The following is a 26,929-nucleotide window of genomic DNA, read 5'->3' as shown; positions in this document are numbered from 1 at the left end:
TATTAAGGCTAGGATTTTTTTTTACTAAAGTAATAAAAGCTTTAAAAATCCGATTTTAATTAAAAATAAGAAAGCTAATAAGAGTTAGCTTTAATCTTTACTTGCTTTATAGCCTAAGTTATATTTAAAATTAGTACTAATATAATATATAAAGAAAGAGATATATAAGGCTTAGAAGCTTATTATTTATACCTATAATAAGGCTAACTTTTTTATAATCTAAAAGCAGTTTATTAATATATATAACCTTTACTAAAATTATATCCTAATATATATCTCTTTAAAGTATATATTATAGTAGCTATAGTAAGTAACTTACTATATTATAAGATATTATAATTTTAATTAGTATATTAATAGCCTTATAAAGACTACTTATAAGGATATAAAAAGCTATCTTATAACCAGTATAGGCAATCTTCTTTACCTTTATACTATAATTATTAATATACTAAAGAAAAAAAAAGATTATTATAATAATACTACTAATAAGGCTATATAAGTAGCTTAGGACTATATTAACTAGGAATAGATTAGTAATATTTCCTTATAAGTCTTCTTTAAGGCTGTTTTTTATATTAATAAGTACTATAAGATTACTACTACTGCCTTACTTAAAGATATAAAAAAGCCTTACCTTTGCCCCTATTTAGGCTGCTTTTAGTAGCAGTATGCCTTCCCCTGTAGTTACGTTATCCTTATAAGGCTATAGTAAAAAAAGGCTTTCTTATTAAAGCTTTATATTTATATAGCTAGAAGCCCCTTTTGTAATAGCTTTATTTAAAGCTATTTAACTAACTGTAAAGCTAAGCGCTTAATAAATCCTTTTATAAGATAAGGTATTATATAATCTTCCTTATAATTATTATAAGGTTTAGGTTTTAGTAGTAATATAGTATTACAGGGAACTGTTAGTTAATTAGGTAGCAGGGGTATTATAGCTACTATAGCCTTAATACTAAAGGAGCTATAATTTATTATATATAGGCTAAAGGCTTAGCTAGTAGCCTAATTTTTTAATTATTAAAATACCTAAATTCTATTTATTAGTTATTACTAAGTTAAAGCTAAATAATAACTTTTTAATTTATATACTAATTTATATATATAGAAGGGAAAAAGTTGAATTTTCTTTAAAGCCTAAAGAGAATTTTACGGTTATGTGGCCTTGTTTATGTAAATAGAGAAATCTGTTTATACGATTAGTACGACTTAATGGAAAACGTTCCCTGCTCTGATCGGAGGCGAGTAGTCTAGGGGGTCCCTTGCACAAATACTAGCCAACGTCCCGTCAATATGCACATGTTGAACGGATCGAACGGCTGTTGTCCCGGGATGCAGTCCCAAAAAATTAGACTTGGCATGTATGTACTACCAGCCACTGAATTACTCTGCAGCCAGCCTGGGAATTCGGAAAAGAATTGTCTCCAAGTTTGTTGAAAAATTGAGTGAGTTGATGTTGAGGTCATGAGACCCCGCTGCGTTGGCTGTGCTTTGCTTGGTATTGATTGGTATGGAGGTTCTGCAAGGCATAGAAAATTGGGTGTTACAAGCAGAAAAAGACAGGGATGAGCCGTGTTCCTGACGCGATGCTATTTTTGAACTGGCGGTTGAGTCTCCAGGTACGAATACTGCTCAAGTATTCTTCTCTACAGATAATTTGAGCGCTGGAATATCACGGCAAGCTCTGAAAGCATCTCCATCTTCCCCAAATCTTGAATGCTATACGGTTCTCTCTTGGTCAAACCCCAGGTTTACGTCTTCAAGATTTACAGTACAACCCCAGCAAATCCAAAACACAAGCAAGCAGGGTACAAAGCAGGGTTCTCGTTCTCGACCACCCAAGCTACGGATCTCTATTGGCTCCGCACCCTCAAACCTGAATCTTGGTTTTTCCCTGTAGCTTTGGCTCTGAATGGACTTTGTTTTGCGAGATCGATCGGGAGCTGCGTGCGTTACTTGAGCGACTGTGCACAATCCATAAGTTACTTAAGGTTGACGCAAGCCCGTTTCGGGAGTTTACCAAAGTCTTGGGTCTTCTCACTACTAGGTACCTACTAAGTAACTTATAAGGTAACTGATCAGTGTTGTACTTCTCACCTGGTCAACCAAAAAGTATACCTATCGGCTCTGACTACTGCTGCTGACGACGAAGGGGGCTGCATGTCTGAGATACCCTTACGCCAAACGATGCAGAGGCGTTTGACTTGACCGTGTATTTTGCATTGGATAGCATCCAATGAATGGCATGATTATAGGACAAGCCTCCCCTCCCTGATCACACTTATCGTCTGCCTTTTAAGTCCTCATGTTCCCCTGAGCCGCGTCTTCCTTGTTCTATACTTTAGCATTCATATTATTTCCTCGGCCACGATATTCTCGACTCTATTGGTCCGGCAGTCAACATCGGAAGTTCGGAACATTATCACGACAATCTGGTGCAACATAAACGAATATCGATAGACCAAAAGCACCCTGTCACAATAAATAGTCTCCGTCGATCATCTTGAAACTCCACATTAACGACCGACCGACCATGTTCGAGGTTCAACATAACCACCACGGACAAGAGTTCAAGCGCTTCTTTCACCATGGCCGAAGCTCAATGTCTGCCATTGAGGACAAGAGGGCAGAAGAGTTTAGGAGACATGTCTGGGCGGTTACCATGATTGATGAGGATCCATTGGCAGGGAGTGGGGAGAAGAAGAACAAGAACAAGAAGAACCGCCAATCGATTGACCTTGTGTGAGTAAGAGAGTTTCTTTTATTATTATTATTATCATCATCATTATCATCATTACAGTCAGCTATACTCAACATCCCATTCCTATACTACCCTCGCGCAACATAATGCATTGTCTGTTTTATAACCCCTTGTAACTTGTTTTCTATTATTCTCCCTCTCTTCACCCCTTGGAAAGTTCCATAGAAGACCCCTAGAAAGACATCCGGAGAAAAGAACAAGAACGCCTCATCTCATCCAACCCCTAAACCCGGCGTCCTAGTGTCTTGGTCTTGGTCTTGGCCGCATGCGACTCCCGCTCTAGCGCATTCAGCTCCAACGAGGCTTTCACATCTCGATGTTTTTTTTAAATTACATGTCCACATTTCCCCTACGTGGCGCTTCAAGCTCCCTGTCTACCGCAAAGGCACAGCCAAAAACATCTTTCTGCCTACGTCAGATCTTTATCCTAAGAGGTCAATTATGCCTAGTCTAGGCATTTGCGTGTACCATGGGGAAGTGGTGTGATTCTAGGACTTTTCTTTTTTTTACCTTTCCCTTAGCCCCCATGTTGAATGATATACTTGCGATTTCCGTTTACTCGCGGAGGTTGTTGGTCGTTGCTTTCAAACACATGTGTTTCTAATACTAATAATTTAATTCTTGGTACAGCCGTCCTGGTTCAAACAAACTGAGATCCAAGAGAGCTTCCGCATATGCTGGATCACCGCCAGTAACAAAGCCTAATGACAAGCAGCACAAGAACCAGCTCAAGCTTGACACTACCGCAACGATGAAGGACCCTACAATTACTGTCCGGCCGGCTCACCCGCCGTCTTTTGGCTCACCGAAGGACCTGTCTTCAGTTCAAGAGAACGCTATTAACGCTTTCCTTGCAAACACTGAGTCTCCAAAGAGCACACAAGACAACTTTGCTCCAACAGCGTATCCTCGACCAACATATGCTGTTCTCGAAACGCCTCTGGCAGATCCTACAAATGCGAGGCCAAATGCCGCCCTCAACCGTCCTCGGAAACTGTCCAACAACTCAGTTACGACTGTATCGTCCTTTCAATCTCGAGAAAGCATGGTCTCAGCAAGACGGACCCCTTCTTGGGGGAGTAGAACGAGTATGGAAGCGAACGAATCGACGTCTCAGTGGCGACCTGAGTATATGTATCAGCGGCCAATGCCTATCAAGAAGTTGTCTTCTTCCCGGGCTCCCCTCCAACCGAATGAGCTCTTTGCCAAGTTACCTTCAGAGATCCTCTCAAACATACTCGAGCAGTTAAGAGATATTCACTTGGAGGATAAGAGCGGGAGCTGTGCAACTTGCTGGATGCGAGATGCTTGTAACATCGCCGTGGCTTGCCGCAAGTGGTACAGGCCCGCCCAAATAGCACTGTAAGTACATCTCTCCCAATCACACACACGAGGAAAAGCTGACTGGTATCAGATACGAACATATCCAACTCGTGGGCCCAGACTCAGCAACTCTCAAAAAGAAGTTCAAAATGGCACAGGGCATTCGTGTCCTAATGCTCCGGCGCATACTCCGCTCTAATCCTCACATCGCCGAAATCGTCCGCACACTTAAAGTTCCAGCCCCTGAAATTGTCGCCAAAGGCTCCGGAACTGCCGAGTATGAGGATATTATTGCGACGCTCGTCATGGCATGTCCTAATCTCGAGAGTCTCAGTGGCTTGTCGGTTCCGTACGACCACTCTTTCAAGAAGATCTTCCATGCGTTATCAACAAGACGCATGTTAAGAGAAATGAACTGGCTTGTACAAGCTTCGCCCCATCAGAGACAACAGAGAATCCAATCGAGTACTCAGCAGCTTGGTTTGGTAATGCCTGGAGAACTCAAGCCTTCCCAGGAAGCTGCCTTTTTGACATGTCATGATAATTGGTCTCGCCTAGAAACTTTTACTGTGCATTGTCTCCCAGGAGCTACCGTCACGCCCGAGAACCTTCTCACATCAACACTCAAGCGTCTTCCGAACCTCAAACATCTTCATGTCTGTAACCTACCGCCCAATAGCTTCGACGACTCAACTCTCCTCGCCCTGCCGCCTCTACACTCCTTGACGTTGTCTCACATCAGCGGTATAACCTCGAGTGGGCTATCATCATTCGCAACGCAGTCCTCCAGCCTTCCTCTGCGTAAGCTTACACTTCGACACACACCTCTCACGTCGCTCGCTGCTCTAGCGCGCATCTTGTCTAATTTGAGAAACTTGGTCAACTTTTCTCTAGTCCAGACTTTCCCACCCGTCATGCCGGAGAATGACAGCTTCGCACTATGGATGATGCCATACCTTGCAAACAACACTGTGCAGAGTCTCCACTGGGATATCACCAGCCATGCTACCTGTGTCAATGCAGCAGATGATATTCTCGCTCGCAGTATCTCTGCAGGAGGATTTCCAGCTTTGAAGACACTCCGAGCACTCAACGACCCGGACGGCATCTTTCAGGATCTGTGCTACCCCGTCGAGAGAATTGATCTTCCTTCTGATCGTTTCCGAACCTCTGAGCAGCCAGAGAGCTCATCACCTTTTGCATTCCCTCCGAGCTCGGCAAGCCCTATGTCTCCCACACGCCTGTTCAAATCCAACAACTCACCTCTCGCTTCTCCACGGACCCCGATTTCTCCATTTGGCGACACACGCCGCCCTTACACAAGCCTTCATACCGCACGGCTTGCCGCCCAAACCCGTCTTGAAGCAGCACGTTCCCGGCCAAAATTCATCGTCAACGTAGTAGATGAGGACGGGACCATCAATGAGACTTTCTCCATGGCTGGATTTATTGGTACGGCCGGAAGCCCTATCAAGTACCACCTTCTTCCTGACAGGGGCACTACAGACGACAAAGGCGGTCTTATTGATGTGAGAGATTTAGATAGCGATGCTGGTGAGAGTCTCATCGGTGAAAAGGAAGGATGCACTGGACGCTGGAATATGCGTGATGGCATCGTAGCAGATAAGAAGGAAAAAGGAAGATGGTGGCATACAGAGAGAGGTCGGTGGACCAAAGTCACTCTCTGAGTGTGCTCACCTGGAAATATACAAAACTCTTAGGGGGATGATAGTATGGTTATGATTTACGGCCGGCACGTATATAGAACTGGGACGGCATGGCACGATATATATCTGGGAAGTCTAAAGGTTCAGGGATATCATTGCATGGCGTTCTCACTTAGATTGGTAAACAGGCTTGACTTCATAGCATTGGCACATATCAAAAACATAGGAGTAAAAGAACAGAATGCCAAATAACATCCAGTCCAGCCATTGGACAATATACACATACCTTCAAAGATCTAATATGGTGCAAATCTGTAGCATCGGCATTTCCGTCTTTGCTTAATGCAAATAATAATAATAAAATGAACGAAAGGTATGTGCAATGAACCCATGTATTTAGCTCAAGTAATTAAAGCTACCAATGCCACCGAATAAACGCCTTTATGCTCTCTACCTCATAATAGCGATAAATTGTGCGCCAAAGCCTCATGCAAAAGTAAACAATTAAACATTTTTTCTTCCGGCCAATTAAAGACATCGTTTCTATCAACCATGTCTAGGTTAAAACTAGATAGTTATGATCCCGTCCCGACTACATATCTGTGTAGATTTTTGATTTTGTTCTTCTCATGCTAAATGTCGTTAAATAGTAAAAGGGCTAGGTTCTTGTTCCGCCCGGCCTAAAAAAAAAAAAAAAAAAAAAAAAAAAAAGTATGTGATGCGTATATGATGAAGTAGATGAGACAGTCAAGGAAAGAAAAAATAATAACAGCTCGCAAAGTAGTCAGTCAGTCAGTCCAGAAGGTACTTGCAATGAACCTTCGGCTGAGACGGTCGTTACCATATTAAGGCTGGTGTGATTTGATAAAAACAAGCCAATGCTGGCGGAAAGTCGTGCACGCATACAAGAAACCCGGCAGCTAGCTGTGCAGGAATTGAGCTCCAGAGCTCTTCGAATGACGCTGGGCAAATTCTGACCAAGGAAACCAACAGTGATTAGAAAAAGCGGCTCTTCTTCTTCTCTTTCTTCATGGCATCGCTGCGCAAGATATCATCAAAGGTTGCGCCCGTCTGCTCGGGAGGAGGTGACTCGGTTTGAGGGAAGCCCTGGTGACCAAAGGCTGCCAGGTTACCCACAGATGAGTTCCGCGAACCCATCATAAGACTGGGAGGACGTCCACCAAGAGAACTGCTACGTTCTCCGAATGGGCTTGGGGGCTGGAGAGGTACAGGCTCCAAGCCCAAGGCGATACTGGATCGCCAAGCTTGATTGGCTCGAGTCCCGCCAGGCGAGTGAGTTCGAGGGCGAAGAGAGCCCGAAGGGCTGCCAATAGGGGATGGAGGGGTGTTGTAGCCGTTGCCGAAAGATGGTGGTGGTGTGGGCATAAAGTCCTCATCCAGGAACATGGACCGTGGGGGCTGCAAAGGTGACAGCGAAGGTTCCGTTGGTGCCTGGGCTTGAAGTCCTGAACCGCCGCTCTCCCACTGGGTAGCAGCAAGCCAGCAGTGACTTCGGTGGTAAGTAGCTTCCACGCTGAAAAGAACAGCATCTTGAGAGAGCTCGACCAAGCCACCTGTGCCAGCCACCTCATACCACATCTTCTTCACTTGCTGATCCGGAACCCAAGGAGGGTTGCCCAGAGGAGGCTCACAGAGGAAGTACTCAACACCTTCAGTGAACTGCATGCCTGGAGCATCCACAACCAAGACAGGAAGTGACTGAATGACAACGTAAAGGAACAGCCAGTAACCAATCCGCTGGTCAGCAAAATCTTGAGGCGTCTTGCCTCGAGCCTCACGAAGCTCAAACTCCTTAAACTTGTCCAAGAAAGGAACCTTGGTGGCATTGGTGTCGTAATTGTAAGCCTTGTTTAACATGAGCATGAGTTCATGTTCCTTGATGTTCTTGTCGAATTTTGCCTGCTTCTTTGGCGACAGCGTATCATAAGTTTCTAGGATAGATGTCGCAGTGGGCAATTGCGGACAATCGTAAGGAATGGGAGGAAGAACAGGCGGCTTCGAGCGATCGAATTCGGACATGATGTTTCGCAGTGCAGACATGATCATCTTGTCGGGATCGTTAGAAAGCTCAGGAACAGCATCCATGATTCTCGAAGTTCGGTTGGTGCGGTCGACGAGCAAGTCATAAAGAGCACACATGTCAGAATACAAAACCTTGAGGACAAGTCTGTTGAGACCGCTCTCGGAGAATGGGTTCTTCTTGCTGCTGGCTTTGGGTGGCCAGTTGCCGAATGCTGTCTTGTAGTAGCTCAGGGCGAAATTACGCATTTTGGTAAATGACTGCCTCCACACCTTGAAGCGGACGCTTCTAAGCTCCGACATGGAAGTTGAGTTTGCAATACCCGAGAAAAGTGCAGGGAATTCGAATTGCTCTAGGTGCATATTGGCATTATGCTGGCGGTTACTCAGATCGGTACTGGCACGTTCCAAGTTCGTACGTGTCTTTTCCGAAACCTGGTTCCAGAGAGGAAGCTTCAGATCTTGGATAGCTGGAAGCTTGCCCGCAGCATGGGCAAATGCCTCGTTGTAGAGATCGGCTGATCGCATGCGCTCGCCTAGAATCAATGCCTCGAGAGTTTTCTCCCGGCTGTTCCGGCAGTCTGCAAGAGCATGCTGGTCCATGTAAAACCCGAAACTGAGATCAACAGCGTCTCCAAAAGTGGTTCCATCATAACTCGTGAAGCCGTATTCTTCCAAAAGTTTTGAAATCTCCAGGAAAGCATGGAAATTGGTAGGGCGAGCCTTGGTTGCAACGAGAGGCTGTCCGGTCAAGAAGGCGAACAGGTTGCGGATAGCAATCAAGCGATCCATGTCGGGTGGTGTTTCTTGACCGGGAGTTCCATTGGGAAGATACAGATGGAGGCAGTCATCATACCCGTCATCCGGAACAGGAGGGGAGTTTGGTGAGGAGATGAATCGGTTCGCATCTTCGGCTGTCAGGCTGTCACGGCCACTAAAACTCCTAGTTCGGTCCCTACCCATAGGCATCTCTCGTTCTCGCTGAATAAGTTCATTGAAAACCCAGGACGAACTGATTGTGAATTCTTGAACCTTGAATGACGGCCCGAAGCCACTGCCCTTGGGGTAAAGGTAGACAAGAACAGCTCCGCTTTCGTTCCATAGTTCCGGAACCTAATCGAGCGCAAAGATTAACTCTGAAACCATGGTTCAACGGTAGAGCAACGTCACTTACCTTTTCTCCGTTCTTGAGAAACGAAGCATTGTACTCGGCCTGTGTATCGTCGGACAGTACCCACGCGGTTGAGGCGTTTGTGTTGGAGACGTCCATCGAGTTTGATCGCGATCTTCCACCAGGCAGCCAACTTCTTCGGAGGCGACCCCGCGTCGGGCTCTGGCTCGCATCACCCTTGGATGAACCTGGTCTGATGGCGAGGGGTGTGGAAACTACGCGGCTCTTGGTGTTGTTATTGCGGCCGTTGGGAGACTGGACTGAAGATGCGCGGCGACCACGATCAGGAGCTGGAGAAGTTTGTCGAGTCTTGAGAGCCTGGATGGAGTCACCATTGGAGTTGCTGGATGTGTGCTGGAGAGAGCCACTTCGTGATCGAGCGGCTGGGTTTTCCTTTCGCAACTTTCCACTACCGCCACTGCTGACATTATCTGAAGGAGAAGTAGGAATCGGAGGAGGCGGCATGTTAGGTTCCTGGGGGCTCATGGTGGCTCTCTGGACCTCTGGAGATGGAGGAATCGGTGCCATGATCTGAGGCTGCGGGTTTAATGGGCCATCGAGACTGTCGCTGCCGCGAGTTGGGATCGAGTCCGGACTAGGCGGGGAACCAGGATGGCCTGGCTGGTATTGACCATGAGCCTGGTGGGTGAGGGCGTCGTGGTAATCGCTCGTCATCCGGGCGGTGGGGTCGATGATGCTGGGAGTGGTAGACGAGGCGCTATCGTCAACGGTTGTAGGAGGGGTTGCAGCGGTGTTAGTGGTGGTCGAGGTATCGGTGGGAGAAGAAGATTTGGTGGGTGCAGGAGATACAGCGGCTGTAACGGCGGAAGCGGGAGCGGAGGGCGCCGCAGGTACCAGAGGTGTTGGTACAGATTTTGGCGAAGGCTCAGACGGCAGAACGAGCGATGGAAGAAAAGATGAAAGTCGATTTCTCCAGCGAGTTGAACCTTTGGTGGGAGAGAGGTTTGTCGTCGACTGGGATTTGGGCAAGGACACTTTTTGAGTAGAGTCGTTGCGTTTACGAAGGGTCTTTTGTTCGGCGGAACGTGGACGGTTGTGTTGTACAGCGTCTTGGTCTTGCTGCGGATTGGAGCCCATATGAGGCAAGTTGGTGGTGGACTTTGACGACCCAATGTTTGAACCACGCAGGTGAGCGAGATCGGAAGTGTTTGACTTTTTTACGCTCTTTCGAGAAGAAGACGAAGAATCAGGATCTGTGTTTGACCGCAGCATAGAGGGCATTATAGAAGCCCGGAAGGACCTGCTCGACGTCATGACGGGCAATGCAATTCGTTCGTCCTAGCAAATAGATGCAAGAGGTGACCAGATCGTCCAAACGCCAGCGTTACATGCAGCAAAGCAGAGGAACAGGAAAGGCAGAGTACCTATGCTAAGAATGGCAGCAGAGGGTACTTGTGGCAAACGAGTGACAGTTCAAACAGAACAAGGCAATGCAAGGCAGGGCAAACAAGGCGAGCTAAGCTATGCAAGCTTGGTCAGGTAAGGCAGTAAGTAAGTCAGCTGGTAAGTAAGAAACCAGGTTAACAAAGGTATGTAAATGGGGACCGGCAGATGGACAATTCTTTATGTCAGGGGACTGCCAGCAACAACAACAAAAAAAGAAGAAAGAAAAGAAGCTGAAACTGAGGAGAGCTCAACGGAGAACTTGACTTCAGACTGGAGTGGAAGAGACGGCAGCAGGCGTCAACTAAGAGAAAAAAAAGTCAGGCAAAAGCCCTTTGCCGCTAGATACTACTACTAAGGTAGGGAATACGCAGGGCACACAGTATTTTAGTCTGTGGCTTCGTGTCAGATCTAGGACGGGTCTTCCCTGCGCCGGGGACAAGCCCCCCCAAAAGATGGAGACTCAAGGCCCATAAAAGGCCTGACAGAGCTTGATGCTGGCTGGTTAATTAGCAGGTACTTCAGGTACTCGCCTGGTACCTGGGTGGTTTTGCTGCTACTTTTGGGTGTGTCTCTGGATCAACGGGTCCGGGTTCGGGGGCTCGGGACTTGGTGGATACGCAATGACGTTGGCTGCTTGGGTGCGAGTGGTGCTTAGAGGGATTAGCTTCTCCTGAACTGAAGAGAATGAGAGAGAAAAAAGCCCAGAGAGACGGACCACGGGCTGAACGGGAGCTGTCAGTCAAAGACATCTGAATCACTAAAACCCCCGCTGATTCAGTTGACTTGTAGCTTGTCAACTGCGGAAACCGGATATACCGTGTCTAAAACAGTGCGCTATTCACATCCACATGCATTTGTTTGTATTCACCCTCTTACGATGGGATGTCATGTCTCTCTCTCTCTCTCTTTCTCTCCAGGCCCAGACAGGCTCGTGCTTTGTGCTCTACAGTATTCATGTTCATCGCCTTGTTACTCGTGTTGTGCCGCGTCGTGTCGCAGGTGCTGTACCTCAGCTACGCCGCTACCAATACCATTACGGATTCGTGACAATGGAAACGAGGCATCCAATTCGAATCCTTGAATCCTTTTCCCCATAGCAGCGGGTCTTTTCTGGTCCGGGCGGCTCATCCATCTCTTGACTGGCCTGCGGAGTGATTTCAGACTGATGACAAGTGGAGAAGACATTTGGTTCACCACAAAAGCCAAGACTGAGACTTGAAAGGGAGAGAATGAAAGACATATTCTAATGTCGGCAGGGAAGCGAGTAATCGGTTCATTTTGTTAAGTCTGTCTGAAAGACGCTCGGTTGTGAAGTAATTAATCCTATATCTTGAAGCTTCAACGTAGCCTCCCTGTTAAGCTATAGTATGATGATGCCACTTTATTGTCTGGGAGTTGAATAAAATAAATGCCACATTGGACAACAATCACGACCCTGCCATTGCGAAACACATGCCTAGGGTTCCTCGTATTTCAACGTTTGATCTACAAACCTCTGTAAATCACTTCGAGTCCCTCGATCCCTTCTATTGTACCAGCATAAAACGTACCTGAGGCCCCCCCTCACCATCAACAGCTGAGGCATGGCTGTGAATACCGAAAGTAAGCATTCTAGAGCAAGCATTGCGAATCTTTGTTGCCCAATGCTCAGTCCAGGGTGTGTGCTTTGGCCAACGGTGCGCAGATTTCTCCTCAAGGATGAGGTGAGGTGCTTTTCTCTGTTGTGAGCGCCAAAGTGCATGGGGTCGCCGACGACAAGGAAGTCCGGGGCGTTGAGAAAAGCCCGAGAAAAATCAGTGTGTAACATGATTATTACCTAGTAGTTAGTGGTGTCCATCTGGTGCAATGAGCTGCCGCTATGGCGAGTCCAAAGATGCAACTGCGGTAGACAGAGTGGGATTGAGCCTCAAGGGCCTACATACATAGAGTTAAACACACTGGCACGATACGAATGGGCCCTGCTATGTGGTACCTACAAGTACCTGAGGGTGACTTGAGATGTCTGATGCTCAGATTGTTTATGATGATCCTCAGTCAGGCTGAATTGGTGTTGACAGTAATGCAACAGTACGGTAGGATTGGCTTAGAGATCGGAATTACATACACCTCCTTGATGCTTCATTACTTGGCCAGTACCAGCACTATTATTATGCCAGGGATCGGAGAAGCAGGATGGATCAGCGAGAGCCAACCGTTAACCCCACGGTCTCCCTGTCACTCACAGTGCTTGGCCGTTTCGAAGTTTCAGCGTTTCCTTCTGGGCGTCCCCCCGAACGGTTGCCTCACATTTAATACCAGTCAACAACAGATTGAAGATGGTGGGTTTCCGGTCTAAGATTATCAGTTACGTACAACTCGATCGCACAATTTCCCCCATATCAAGTCTAATCTTTCCGCTGTTTTTTTTTTTAGTCTTCGACTGCAAACTGTGATCTGCATGAAGCAAGGTTTTTGGGACCCCCGGGAATCAGCCACATCCCGAAACAGTCATGTTCCTGGTGGTTGGTCTTGGTATTGATCTTGTGGCTGCCTTTCTGCCGTCGACGACGCCCAAACCGGTTACATTTATCGGCATCGGCACCTTGTCGAATCATGCAAAGTCCTCGCTTCTATTCACCACCATCGTGTGTAAGCTTCACCCGTCGTCGTTCCCATTGGAGGTCAAAACAAAACTCATCATCGCAGTCAGAAATTGAGAACCTCCAACAAGTCTCGCCCTGCTTCAAACTACTGCATTGGCCCCTCTAGGCCCCCTATTCCCTCACATCGGAAATATCTTGTTCACATTTGGCCCGTCTGTGGCTGGTTCTCGCCCTCGTAAGATCTGCAAAAGCCAACTCACAAAAATAACAACGCCCAGCCGTGGTTGGCCGTCTGGCGCAGAGGTTGCAAGAGGAATCCAATAAACTGGGGAAATCTACCCGGCTACGATGCTTCGCTTCTCGTATTTCAGACCGACTCGACAGCACATGATGGGTAAATATCGTATACTCAAGACAGATCCCCATCAGTAAAGTCTTGGACGATTTTAGACTTCGGTACCCGACTCGTACTCTGTGTTCTCCAGATTTCTCTCGGCCGACTCATGTGTGATGCCCCAGCAGACCAGCAGTCAGTTGCACGAGTCACCCACCATTTGCGCCTTAGGGGAAACTGGCCGTAAAACAGGGGGCTTACGGGTCCATGATCATCGCCTCTAACTCATGCTCCTTGGCCCAGACAAATCTCAGGGATTTCATCAACGAGTTACAACTGACCTGTCATCAAGTGCGTGCCACTCCAGAGACCGAGCTCAATAATTGACGCCGCAGTGATAAATTTATGTCTGTATGTGTACACAAATGCCTGTCAGAAAGGCGCATGGCGGTGCGCCTCATGTTGTGCTTCACAATCCAGACCATCAGGCTGGGAGTTGATTATGCCAATATGGCGATGATCTGGACAATGAAAAATTAAACCCCCAATTGCCGCACACTACACCACAAGGGTACATCAGATCTCCAGACCAGCTGCGTCATACTTTAGACCCCTGGCTTGGGTGTTCCATCAGTCGTTTTTGAGGGGCTCAGCGGTAGCCGAGATTGGCTCTGCACATCAGACAGAAAAGGGAGAGAATCCATTTTGCCCAGGAAAAGACGAAGGATCGTGAGAAGTTGTCGAGATTCTAATGGCTCGTTCAAAGTCTTGGCTCCGTCGTGGGATCCAGTCCTCGGGTGCATGCTCGTCTGCTGCGTCGTCTGCATGGCTGTGCTGCTCCGCGTCTGGTACCTTTTTATAGAACATTCCGGAAAATCGTCCCACCCTTGTAACCTAGCCTGGTGTCTGTTCGCCCCAAGGAATACGCCAAAAACGGCCGTGTGGATCTTTATCCCTACTGGACGAGACTCAGCTCGGCGCCTGTGCTGTGTTGTTATTGCGCGCTGACCAACATTTTGTGCACTTTGTCTGAGACGGGCTGTCGGATGAACTCTCGTATGTACTTGTGTTCTAGGCCCACTGGATCACTGTAACACTTCAGGTGTAGACAGAAATACAGTTATAGAGTTGCAGGAAATATGCATATTACCTATATCCGAATCTTATTACTGAGGTGGTTTGACAAATGCTCCATAAGTATCCGTAGTATCAACAAAGGGTAAGTGCTCATGATACGTAAGATGCTAAAGAGGGCGGTCTGGACCCCAATATGCATTCCTATGCGATGCTTGTCTTCAGCCATCCGCAGTCAAGCTCGTTTCAGTCAAAGTTTATGTTTGTTCTTGACTCGAGGTATCTGTCAAAAAGGGAAGCATTGCTGTTTGCCTCTTAGTGCATGTAGTGCCTTCACGTGACGCAAACTTTCCTATTATGGCTCATCTAAGCTCACCGAGGAGGAGCTGGTAATGCTACGATCTGATAGGACAACAGAGACCGGTGCCCCATCGTTCTCATTGTCCGAATGACTGGTGAAAGGATGTCAAGTGCAAAGAACAGGATGTCTTGATGATTTTTTACTACCAACTGATAAGTTCTTGAAAATGGAACCAATAATCCTCCAAGAAGGACTCTTTGAGCCATACTCCCCTGGGGTCATTGATCTTGAAGACTTCCTCGACATTGAGCGTCTCTGTGAGGCAACTTCAACACCCTCGAAATCAGCCCAGCCTCTTACACCTTTAAACGAGATCCCTATCCCTGCTGCCACTAACAAACAGCAATGTTCCGAAAAGAAGAGACAGGATGATACACAAGGTGGCTATGAGACGAATCGATCATTTAATCAGCCAGGGCCTAAAGGAATTCGTTCAACTGTCTCAGTCCCTGAATATTCTGTCATATGTTTCCCCTCTAACCCCACCAAGCCCGATGGCATCAAGAAGAAGAGAAAAGACTTTGATGAGAAAAGAAGGCTTGAAGTTGCGCGAGTCCGGAAATCTGGCGCTTGCTTCAGATGCAAAGTTCGAAGAATATCTGTATGTCTCATTACGTATGCTCAGGCACGTACATACAGAAGTTGACCTTTTAGTGTGGCGTAGGGGCTCCATGTCAAGCATGTGAAAAAGCAGCTGGTATTCTTGGAACTCAGTTATGTATCCGTGAGAAGTTGACCAAAATGAGATTCAGCTCAGGAGGTAAGACTGTATCTGGTCGGTATTTATTCAAGTCAACTAATAGCTTCAGATCTTCATTATATCGATTATACTGCGAGGTTGCTAAATCAGGAGCTTATCGCTGGCACAACTCATCTTGGGCCACATCGAAAGGTCTCCCTGTCCATGGACTACCTTGACAACCCAATTCTAGAAGTTGAAATACAGGATTACTATGGAAACACAACACCACCATGGTTCTGTTGCTGGGTCGTGACGGATCAAGTCGGGGAGCAAGTCGAATCATACCGTCAAGAAAGCGCCCGCTATGCCTTGCCGCAGCTTCTTCCACCCAGCCAACTGACTGACTGGGTCGAAAGAATGATCGTTCATCAGGATACCCGTTGTATAGGCTTCCAGCAAACCGTGGATTCATTCATCTTGAGATACAGTCAATCGGAAGCATCCCTGCCTATGGTAAGCAACTCTCATCTTGATGCCTTTCTCAGCTTACTTACACGACAAAGTACGAATTTGTCCGTAAAGTACACAGGCTCAATTGTCTGACAAAAATCCGTTTGGGCCTCATTCTTTGCATGGAAAGGGATGGAAATATGACTCCGCCATCTTGTGCGTTGCATACCCAGTTTGGCCAGATCTCAAAAGCGGCCTCCCAACCAATAGAGAAAGAAGTTCTTCTTGAGCTCGAGAAAATTGTGTTTGGCACTGCGGGTATCGGGCCTGACAACTCAATGGCCCTCTGGGCCAGCCTGTGGTGTCTGATCCTGATGTATCGGAAACTCGTCCACACGTATATGGCTTTCCAAGAATTTCCTTGTCATGTACCTGAAGATTACAGCGGTTTTCCGGAGTGCAAGCTCGAAGTCGGGACGCATTTTTATCACTATCTCGTGTCTATCTATGCAGCCCTGTTCCGCGTAACTAGTCCGCTCTATGCCGACTTCCGGGTAGCTGCAACACGCAAGCTTCTCAACGATGACGAGTCTCTTATCGAAGCCTTCATGAGCTTACGCACTGAAAGCTTCTATTTTCGTTAGTGGCTTTAATTTTATTTGTGGGACAAGAGCTGACTGTTTCTTAGAAAGAGAGTCCATGTCTATGTCAGCATCACACGATCAATTGCTGCGCAGGGTGATACTGGATCGAGAAGCGGGACTGAAACCAAAACAACTAAACACAAAGTGATTGTTCCTGTTGACCAAGCATTCTTGTTCAGCTGGTTGTGAGGGCTTATTAGTTATTGCTGACATCAAACCGTACAAATGATATAACGCTTCATAGGCAACCCAATCGTTATCATAACATCCAAGTCAGCAACCGTATAGACAAGCAGTATAGTCAATAGTCTTTACACAATCTGATTCTGTTGATTTTTAACTTTGAATACTTTAAGATGCACAGTGCTCTCGCCTTAAATGTAGCTCAGGTGGTGACAACCTGCTGATGAGTGAAACCCCTATTAGAGAGAATAGCTATCAACTTCTTCTGTTGATTAGTATTTATAGTTTTCACACTAACATATACTTATACACGCTGTGCATAGATATCCATTTGCCAGACTCGCCCGCTGCACCAAGGGCTCACTATTGCTTGCATTATGGGGCAAGAGGGTTTGCGTAATCCTGATCCATGGAAAAGCAGCAAATGTTTACACACCAGAAAGACCATAATGCAGTGCATCAGAGAAGATTATAGCAGTATGTACATAAAATGGTGAGAGGTTCATTTATACTATACATTTGTTCTCAAAATACACCAGAGGTCCAGTGGAAGGCAGTTCTGGCCAGATGGACGCGAGGGGTGTGGTTCTGGTCCAGGAAGACGGGCAAGAAAACTCAGAATGCCCATCTCAAGTAATGGGTAGGGTTTTGGCAAATTTGGGTAGAATCAAGATGATAAAGCTTACTTAGGGATCTACCTTCAATAGGCTACCTACCAACCTTACTCACGTACCTGAAGTACCAGTTATTGTTGACATCACACCTTATGACCAAAGCATTATTGTTCCGTGAGAGGGTGAACTTGCTGTAGGCAAGAGTGGTGTCAACTAAGCGGGTATACCAAAGCGACTTGAAGTATGTTTAACACTCCTTGATCATCGGTTTCGTGTAGGTACCTAGGCTGGACAATCATCAGTCTAAGAAAGCCAAGGTCTTCAGAACCACCACCTTCTGCGAGAATACCTAAGCATTCGATAATGACCTCAAGCCATTGGACCTCGAAGGTGACGCAACTTCAGGTAAGTGCATCGAAACTGATACTGAGGGCATCTCTTTTACACCAGTCAACCTCAATCCAGGGCCATACGTAGCTAAGTAGTATGTTGGTCAAACAGAGGCAACAATGTTCGAGAACGCACCATAGATGATTCAGTACTGTAGGGATATTTATGCTCCAGCAATGGAAGTGCTTAACTTTTTATACATGAGTAGTAAGTACCTGCCTTAGCACCTTAGGTACGAGGCCATTCCTCGATTGCCAATGTGATGGGGAAAAGGCTACCTAAGTCTGGCCAAAATAGAAAGAGCTGGCTCACGTATACTTGCCGTTGAGGGAGGAAACAAGCAGGGGAAAGAAGCGGTTCTAGATAGGACACTTACCTAGGTATGCCTAGTCTTCCACGGATATCCAAAAGAAAAGGGTCGGTTGTGTCCTTTGTTAGACTGAAGAGTCCTTACCTTCCTAGGCAACTATATTTCTTCTTTAATAAAAGCGATCCTTAAAGACTACTCTCGTACCACGACGGGAAGCATGCCATCTAGCAAGAGGGAAGCACTTGCTGAACTACCTATCTAAGAATGCAAAAACCAAAACGCCTCAAAGAACGAATTTTAAAGACAGTACTACTTCCAGTTAGCAAGGAGATCCTACCTGAAATAGATAAAGTCCCAGAAGATCAAAGGAAGGGAATGCACTTACCTCGAAGGACGAATTCGATTGGGAAGAGGACGACGACGAACCTAAGGTATCTCCCTGGATGAAGACGAAGAGCCCGATGCCTCTGCAGTACAGACCGGAAAGACCTTTGAGGCCGACTTGAGAAGCTTGAATGAAGCGTTCCCCGTCCCAGATGAGCACTCGCATGTCGCCAGATACCAGTCACAAATTACAACACTGGTACAACGGCTATCACAATGGGCGAGGTCTGGTGTCGTTGGAGACTTTTTAGTCAAAGCTTAGTCGAAGTGATCGAGAAACAACAGTCGGATTCAGGGCAATGCTGGCACACTTGGACACAGGCCAGCTTGCAGATAACTTGATATACCTACCTAGGTAAGTACTATACTCCAATGAAGACGCAAGAGGTACTAGGAAGAGCCAATATGAACCCTGGGGGCCTCATCCTCAGGGAGCAAGAAAACATGAGTCTTTAGAAGAGGTTGCCAAAATAAACAACTTTGTAAAGACTTCCCTAAGCTTAGACTAAATTGCCTAAGTTTTTCATCATTTAGGATACAGGACTTAAGTTTTCTTGCCTCCCCCTGCTCATCAGCCTACCAAAGGTCCCTAAAAGAATCACGCAGCATGTCGTGTATATGAACGAGCCGTGCAGGTTGGAACTGAGAATATCGTACTCGAGGAGTCGGCAATCTATGGCAAACAACAAGTCAAGACGACAAGAGTACTGGTTACCCCGTCCATGCCCACAAAGATATATATCGGCTTCTCCATCGAAACAATAGGAGTGTTAGCCGGTTAGATATGCACGAGCGAGAAATCTACAACAACGCTGTGACTGCGATAAAAGCAATGCATCACACCTTCTGCAGAAAATCAAGTATCGTGCCCAACTTCCGTGTGGCAGAGTTATGGCAAAACCCTACCCTGCTCAGGCTTTAAGCTAGGACGTCCAACGGTGGCTCCCGGTGTTCTTTAGAGGGCTATTAATAGGTTCACTTTTGCTATGTGAAGTGTACTACCTTCTACCTACCTGTGTCGATGGTAGGCTGCGGTCGAGAACCTTCTCGTGACCATTTCTTGGTGGCCCGACCTGGGTTGGCTCTGACGTACTCCTTGTCCAAACTTATTGATGCGTTCTCTCTCGTGATCATCGTAGTTTCGAATCGCTTCCGTCCTCATATAAAAATCTGTCATGCCATCGAAGACTTTGAAAGAGTCTGTGGGTATTCCGTCGCCGAGGAAGTCCCTCCAAGTCAGAGCATCAGTCCGGTTTCGTAGTTGAAGGTCCATCCGAAATACACCGTCGCTCCGATGCGTCTTTCAGGCTTTTAAGTGGCAATGCCCTTAGAGATTTTCTCTTTTGTGAAGAGAGAGTGCAAGCAAGTGTCCCGGCTTCCATATGCGTATGGCTGATCTTCTTGTCAAGCATGACGGAATGCTTCGAAGCCTGCTGCTGCGAGTTCCAGCCCTCGAACACACTAGCAATGACTCTATTCCGATCTCTGGCCGTGACGGGAATTCGTGGCGTTGATGCGTTTCCAGTTCGGAGGGTCATAGGGACAGGTGCATTTTATGAGATTTTATCTCCAGGCTGGCCCGAAAATAGCTAACTTAGAATGATAAGACCTAGAATCTACGTTTCTTTAGGATCGCTTCAGAACCTGCTTAGGAGCGACAGATCATGAGACCACCAAACCGAAGGTTTAGTTAATTATAGTGATTTCCAGAAGAAGGGAGCTCGAATTTGAATCTCGAGCTCGTCATTGCACTGGCCCGGCTATGGATCAGGGGGTGGGTTTACGGGAGGATATATGTCTTCTAATCCTGCTATCCTTTCGTTGGCCTCAGAAAAACCCACCGTAATATGTGTATACCATCAATAGGCTGTGGAAGAAGCAAAGCTATCACTGAGCGAATCGAGTGGCGAATTGATAGGTTTCATCTTGCAACCGGCGTTTCGGAAAGCTAGGTACTTATACGAAAAAGACATTGTGTACCCGTAATTTATGATAACTTTGGACTCACTTTATGATTTTATGTTACAGTGTCTTCCGTCGCCTAAAGTCCTCATGAAAGTGTCAAGCAGAGAGATAAGCAGTCGATTGTATTTCGAGTCATGTCTTGAGTAAAACAAAAAGCAGGTTGGAAAGTCGCGCTGCATTACTTTGAGAAATTTGGGCACATGACTGATGTCTCATGCAACTCATCTTGTCTTGCTCAATAAGGCAACCAGCGTGGGTCTCGCTTCCAATTTTACCGACGCGGAGCTCCGGTGGCGCTGAGGTTAAATTTGACCACGGCCGGAGCCGTTGTCGGCCCCGCATTGCCGGGACGGGGCGCCATGACTAAATTAAGACCGGTCGAGAAATTAAGTCCTAAATTTGATTGACGATATCTAAGTTTTCAATGAGTGATTAAAATTAAATTGACTTAAATTTGAGCCCGCTGCCGGATATAAAAATCGTACTCTGTATAGTTATAATAGCTGTAAAATTCAATATTATACAAACATAATTGCATTGACTGCATCTAGAACCACTCGACTTGGTACTATTCAGATTGAGCAGGTCATGTTTCAATAACTTATACATGATGATACTCTGATGATGGGTGCGGCGAGTCTTTCTTGGAGTCGTGAGTTCTCAGAGATGACATCCCTGTCTATGCAACCGCACGATCCCACTTTGGGATGTCAATGAACTAGCAACACCACCAAGCTAAGTGCTGACACTGGGAAGAAAAGCCTAAAAGAAGTCAATAGCAAGTTTCCTCTGGTTTTGATGATGTGCTCTGATATGTATCTAGGTTCTGTTCGACCAATTGAGTGTTTCGGTTTGAGTTGACAACCTATATATCACAGATATACTCGATTGCTCTAGTACTACACGACACCAAGGCTAACGTACCGCCCGTGCGGAGGATAACAAAGGGAACTAGCTCGATTACTGACAATCGCGAATTTAAATTGACAGTTTCGCAAATGCAATAGATCCCAGGAAGTAATTGGCAGTCCTTATTTGAATATCGTTGTCTTGTCTGGTCATCCAGATATCAACACCAACAGCACATCACGGAGGTTCAATAGCATCAACAGCAATTGCGCCAGCAACACTAGATAATTCTAGCCGTCTAGTTTACCATCGATAAAGTTTCGCCTCTCCTCCATCCCAACAATAGTCATATACACTATTCCCGTGATCTAGGTCTACTAGCAACTCGTAGCGTTCTCCTGGACTCAACTCAAGTCGAAAACCGGTAAGACAAGGTTGTTTCATTGGTCAATTACAGTGGAATTTTGGAAGATCTAGCCAATACAACCCCTGTCTTACACCGAGAAGTGAAGAGGAGGATGGTGTAAGTGAACAAGTCCACCACGACTGTCGAGGAAGGCCGAATTATAACTCTCTGGTGCCAGGACGTGTCTCTGAATCGCTCAATCTTGCACGCAAGCATCAGGCACATTGGAACTTTTCACCTTATCGTCTTCTGACAAGTATTTGCTGCGTGCTTCAATTCGCCCAGCGCAGACATCGAGGTTCCACCAAGATAGCTCCTCGTGACTTACACCGGAAACAGTACATTACATTGCAGGGCAGGCAGGTCGTCAACATGGATAAAGGAGGTGCTTCCGCTGCTGTCTTTGCGTCCAGAGGCTTGTCCCAGATAGGTCAAGAAAACACGCGTGTTCCCACCTCCCCGGGCCCGGACTATGATGAGCTCTTCAGGTCTGTCTTTGACTGGGATCTCTACTGTGACTCGACCAGGTCTCAGGACTACCCAGGAGCTTCTAGCTCCCCTCGCCTAAGCTACAGGGACCTTCCCTCGCTCATCACTGATATCCCTTCCTTTCTTGACCATCTCTCTCTTGACAGGAGCGAGGCCGAATACCTAAGGATGACCCCTGGCCTGAGCCCGGACGATGGAGGGATTACCACATCCGAGTCCATGGGTCAGACCCCACCAGAACTCGTCAGAGGTGGTAGTACCTCTCCTTCGTCTCACTCTGGCTCCGTCTTCTTCGATGGCGTAGACGATGCCCGTCGACGTCCTCGAGTCAGCCTCCAAGAGGTTCAGGCCCAGGATGATAAGTGGACATACCCCCAGGCCGTACCTAGCAAGCACGCCCCCCGGGGGTATGGCTACCCACATCAGATCCAGGTACACGAGTCCTCGTCCCGCCGCTCAAGCCACACCAAGACATACTCATACTCACCCTCCTCAAACTCAACCTCTGGTGTCAAGCGTCAGCGTTCTGTGGAGAAGAGGTCAAGACAGCTCTCTGATCCAGACCAGACGGCCGATGTCCGCAAGAGTGGAGCCTGTCTTCCGTGTCGTATCTCCAAGACCCGCGTAAGAAAACCAATCCAATACAATGCCTATACAAGGCCATTGCCCCTCTGAAACAAACACTGAACTGAGCCATTACCCAGTGTCAAGACTGTGGCGTCTGTCCCTATTGCCGTAAGGCCTTCCCAGACCACTCACACCTAGTCTGTACCCGTAGGACCCCTGCGGTTGCTCCACCTGTGATTCGTCACATCGTTGGTATGTCGAACAACCCCCCCTGGCCCCCCAGCCTCAAAATGAGACATGTACACTAAGACATATCATATTTAGACGTCTGGTCACCCGACCCTGCAGAAGAGAGGCGTGTCGTCGATCATGAGCCTCGCTTTCCCACTGCCAAACCCAGAGATATTGTCATCTTCTTCACCCGCGATGCCGAATCCCCTTTTCTTCGGGCATCTGTCCAAGCATACCATTCTCAGAATGGAACCGATGAGAACCCAAGAAACGCTGCGTTTGAGCGGGATAGATTTCCCACTTATGGTGAACTTCAGCGCTGGGTTGAGGCACAGATCCGAAGAGAACGCAGCTCTAGATTTGAGCATATGGTGCAAAACTTTTTGCTTTCATATTATGAGGACGGCCAGGGACTTCCAAAGGTAACACTTGCAATCCACTCTTCCTGATCCTTGCAGTATCCAGTAGAGCTAACTGTTATTGTAGCACAACCTCGTCTCCAAGGTCCACACAATGAATTGTTTCTTCAGAATCTGGAAAGCCCCGCGCTTCACCTGCTGCAGCTCGTCCAACAAGCTCTCTCAGGTCCCCTTTACTGTTCAAGCAGAGCTTAGACGCATTGCATGGAACGCACTTGTGTCCCATGAGCATGATATCCTCAAGCTCCTCGAAGACTGTTTGGCGCAACAAGACTCTCTCAAAGCTCAAGAGAAGATGGCAGTCTGGGCTAGCTTGTGGCAACTCATGATCATGTACAGAGACTTGGTCGTTGCACATGATGCATATTTCGCCCGAAACCCAAGTGCCCAGAGAGATCAGAATATTGGTAAGACAATTTGAGTCGAAGGTCAAACATCATTGCTAATGATATTCAGTCGGGGCTTTTGAGAACCTTTACAATGGATTCTTCCCTCTGATAGCCATATTCTATCACTGCCAATTCAAGACTCCCAAGAGAATGGAAATGTCAATGGACTGGCTCAAGGACTATCCTTCTCAAGCTCGTCATAGCAGCAAAATTCGCCAGTTCTCGCAGGATATGATGGACACCAGAAAGGAATTCTGTAAGACCACAGCACCTTGTTATGTGAGACGTGCCACTGACCCTTTGCCAGACGAGAGAATTCAGCGTTCGTCATACAAGGTTGACGAGCGACTAAGCGCCTTGGTAGTTAACCATGAGCTTAAGAAGATCTCATCCAAGAGACGCCCTCGAAGCAGTACCAAGAGTAAGGGAAGCTCCCGTGATAGTGCGTAATAACTGCACAAATCATGTCCAGTCATTACAGAAAATGATTTGCAAACGAAAAGGCAATACAAGGAGAAGAAAAAAACATATGGAAAAGACAAAACACGAACAAAAAAGCATGATACGATGGTTCTTTTATGATTTATAACGAATACAACGACGTTCGCTGCAAATGAGCTTGTTTAATGTGGATCGAAGGAAAAACATGTGTGTGTATTGGGTTGGTTTATGTTGATGAAGAAACGTGTCATGGCGATAGGCTCACTTGGGCAGTTATCTTGTATCTTGGCTTCTTCCCTCCATTCTTTTTGGCGGTTTTCTCAACCCTGTCGGCGAGGTCTTCTAGACTGACACCCGTTATATTGGCGGAGGCGACTCTGATCGTTAATACGATTCTCTCTCTTTTATCCTCTGCTTGCTTGAGATGTGCTCTTATGCTGTGTTCGTTAGACAACGAGACTTGGCATACTTCCGAAGAATGACACTAACCTGATAGCATTTTCCACCTCCTCTGCAGTAGTTGGAATGATTGGTATGACCATGGCTATAAGTCCGGCTACAGCACCAATATACGAAGCCCAAAATGGTGCGTCAAGATGCTGGCTCTCAAGAAGTGCCGATAGACTCTGCTGGAGCTGTGAGTCGAAGGGCCCTAGAATGCCTCCCCATCGAGCCGAGGCTGAAAGCGCCAGTAAGGCCCTCCCGGTGTGTGAGAGTCCAGGGACCTCCGCATCCCGGGTAATTGCATGATGCAGTGCAAACGACGAGTTGTTATCCGAATCGTGGCCCTGCCGAGTCCAGATATCCCGCACAAAAAGAGAGTCCAGCCCCGGAGTCAAAACGTTAGGCATGGATGAGAAGTCGACCTCTACAGGAAGAGCACTTCTCAACGTATTCAACACAGCATCAAATACGGGTTTCTCATCTGGTGTGACTCCAGCAAGAATATCAAGAGGGTTACACTCGCGGATTTCGAACGGAAGTTTCATCATAAGTGCACCTTGGCGATTCGAGCCACCACAGAATGTCACGTTTCCGATATTGGGCACCGTCGCGAGCAATGCATCAATGACGGTAGCGATTGCAGGGAATTGTTTACGACGACGCTTTGAGAGTCCGAAAATTCGACTGTCGTGTTCTTCGTTGACACGACGCATGTGCTCAACCTTAGAAAAGAGTGTGCCTGGAGCCGTATAACCGTTCGTATAGGGAATAGGGTATGGGCTCACAGGATCCTGGTGCATGAGCATGCTACCATAACCGCGAAAGCCACCTCCACACATGAAGACGTTCACGCGAGGACCGTCGTCATGAGAACCCTTCAGAGCGTTAAGAGCAGGGAACTTGGAGCAGAGGTTGGCGTATGCCTGTTGCATGCCGGTTTGAAGCTTTGAGATCTCAGAAACCTGAACATCGGCTGGCTGCTCTTGCAGCACGCGAATTAATCTCGCGGCTCCAAATGGCAGACTCACTCCAGCTCTGGCAGCATCTACTTCGTAGTTTGGCTTGCTGGTGTCCACCCACGTCATCTGCACGCTCCCGCCCCCGAGGTCCAGGAACAGAGCGCCACCTTCAACGCCAACGAGACCACTGCGAGAGCCCATGACAGCGCCAAAGAGGGTCTCAACAGCAGGCTCAAGTATGCTCACTCTGAGGCCATTAGTCGCGGATGAAATTGCCCCGAGCATTTCAGAAGCATTGTCAGCCCGGCGCATGGCCTCAGTAGCGAGGATGGTGATGTGCCTCGCTGACACTCCATGACGCACAGCGAGTTGATGAAAACGCTCCAGCGTCTTGGAAACGGCAGCAATGGTTTCCGGAAGAAATACTAGACCTTTGGGGGTGTTCTTGAGTGCATCAAATAGTGAAATGGCAGCACGAGTTGAGTAGATGGGACGAAGAAGGCGTGTAAATGGAGGCGCTAATGATGTGATGGAGAATCGAATGCCATTACTGAGTTACATGTTAGATATGAGGATTGTTTGACTTGTTTAGAACTACTTATACCTTCCCATATCAACTATGGCATAGAGTTGACTTTCCCCCTGAGGGTTCCAGGGTGTAATGGTCTGCGACAGATTGTCGAGGGTGACGATATCGGGAGCATGTGAGGTCATGATTAACCTTGACAGCGGATTAATCCAATCGACACGGCAAATACAATGAGAGACGTTTTTATAGTCTATGAATAATCTTGAGCGCAAAGGATACATATAACATGCGCTTGCTGTTGGTGCTAGTGTCGGTGAGGTTGAGATGACTCCAACAGAGGGCAAAAGTTGGTTCAGTGCAAGTTTGAGGTTGGCGGGGGATGTGGGGTGCCATGATTGCGGGGTTGCCCGCCCCAAAGCCCGTGACGGCGCCGTATTATCCGGAGCGACTCTGCTCCTGACCCGGCCACTCAGGAGACAACAAATTGATTTCTTATCATATTGTCTTCATTATTCTTTATTTCCTAATTTACTAATCACACTGCTTAAGCATTGTAAAATAAATATATAATTTTTAGTTAACTAATTAATTTACTATAAAATTTAACTTACTTTATTTTAAATATAAAAGTTTTTAATAAAACTTAATTTATATCTTAAGGATATGTTTAATAAATTACTTATACTATATTATCTTGTCTTATGTATATAGCTCTTGATTTTAATCTATTCTTTCTATTCTTTCTATTAGTCTTTATATCTAGGCGTTCTTTTAACTTCTTTATCGCTTGCTGAGCTCTTTTACTTCAGCATCAGTATCGCAGTCATCAGCCTCAAGCATTCACGTACTTCTATCCTTACC

The 26,929-nt window shown here is 46.8% G+C and overlaps 5 protein-coding genes across 5 annotated transcripts; 3 read left to right on the top strand and 2 right to left on the bottom strand.

Annotated features, from left to right (window-relative positions):
• Positions 1–2,536: 2,536 nt before the first annotated feature.
• Positions 2,537–5,775, top strand: FSUBG_7277 (uncharacterized protein; the record flags this gene model as incomplete). The annotated part of the gene is made up of 3 exons (XM_036685565.1): positions 2,537–2,745; positions 3,395–4,126; positions 4,179–5,775. The coding sequence occupies 3 exons, from the start codon at positions 2,537–2,539 to the stop codon at positions 5,773–5,775; spliced, it is 2,538 nt and encodes an 845-aa protein (XP_036537287.1).
• A 975-nt stretch (positions 5,776–6,750) lies between these two features.
• Positions 6,751–10,240, bottom strand: FSUBG_7276 (uncharacterized protein; the record flags this gene model as incomplete). Its single annotated transcript, XM_036685564.1, has 2 exons — positions 6,751–8,907; positions 8,969–10,240. 2 exons carry the CDS (start codon positions 10,238–10,240, stop codon positions 6,751–6,753), a joined length of 3,429 nt encoding a protein of 1,142 aa, XP_036537286.1.
• A 4,649-nt stretch (positions 10,241–14,889) lies between these two features.
• FSUBG_7275 (uncharacterized protein) lies at positions 14,890–16,499 on the top strand (the record flags this gene model as incomplete). The annotated part of the gene is made up of 4 exons (XM_036685563.1): positions 14,890–15,324; positions 15,378–15,483; positions 15,533–15,918; positions 15,969–16,499. 4 exons carry the CDS (start codon positions 14,890–14,892, stop codon positions 16,497–16,499), a joined length of 1,458 nt encoding a protein of 485 aa, XP_036537285.1.
• Positions 16,500–21,972: 5,473 nt separating this feature from the next.
• Positions 21,973–24,145, top strand: FSUBG_7274 (uncharacterized protein; the record flags this gene model as incomplete). Its single annotated transcript, XM_036685562.1, has 6 exons — positions 21,973–22,713; positions 22,794–22,908; positions 22,981–23,309; positions 23,374–23,713; positions 23,763–23,951; positions 24,003–24,145. The coding sequence occupies 6 exons, from the start codon at positions 21,973–21,975 to the stop codon at positions 24,143–24,145; spliced, it is 1,857 nt and encodes a 618-aa protein (XP_036537284.1).
• Positions 24,146–24,383: 238 nt separating this feature from the next.
• FSUBG_7273 (retrograde regulation 2) lies at positions 24,384–26,253 on the bottom strand (the record flags this gene model as incomplete). Its single annotated transcript, XM_036685561.1, has 3 exons — positions 24,384–24,573; positions 24,626–26,089; positions 26,144–26,253. The coding sequence occupies 3 exons, from the start codon at positions 26,251–26,253 to the stop codon at positions 24,384–24,386; spliced, it is 1,764 nt and encodes a 587-aa protein (XP_036537283.1).
• Between the last annotated feature and the right edge of the window lie 676 nt (positions 26,254–26,929).

The sequence above is a fragment of the Fusarium subglutinans genome (genome assembly GCF_013396075.1).
Source record: "Fusarium subglutinans strain NRRL 66333 chromosome Unknown NRRL66333_c0000090, whole genome shotgun sequence".
NCBI classification, from domain to species: domain Eukaryota; kingdom Fungi; phylum Ascomycota; class Sordariomycetes; order Hypocreales; family Nectriaceae; genus Fusarium; species Fusarium subglutinans.
This window is presented reverse-complemented; position numbering and strand designations above follow the sequence as displayed.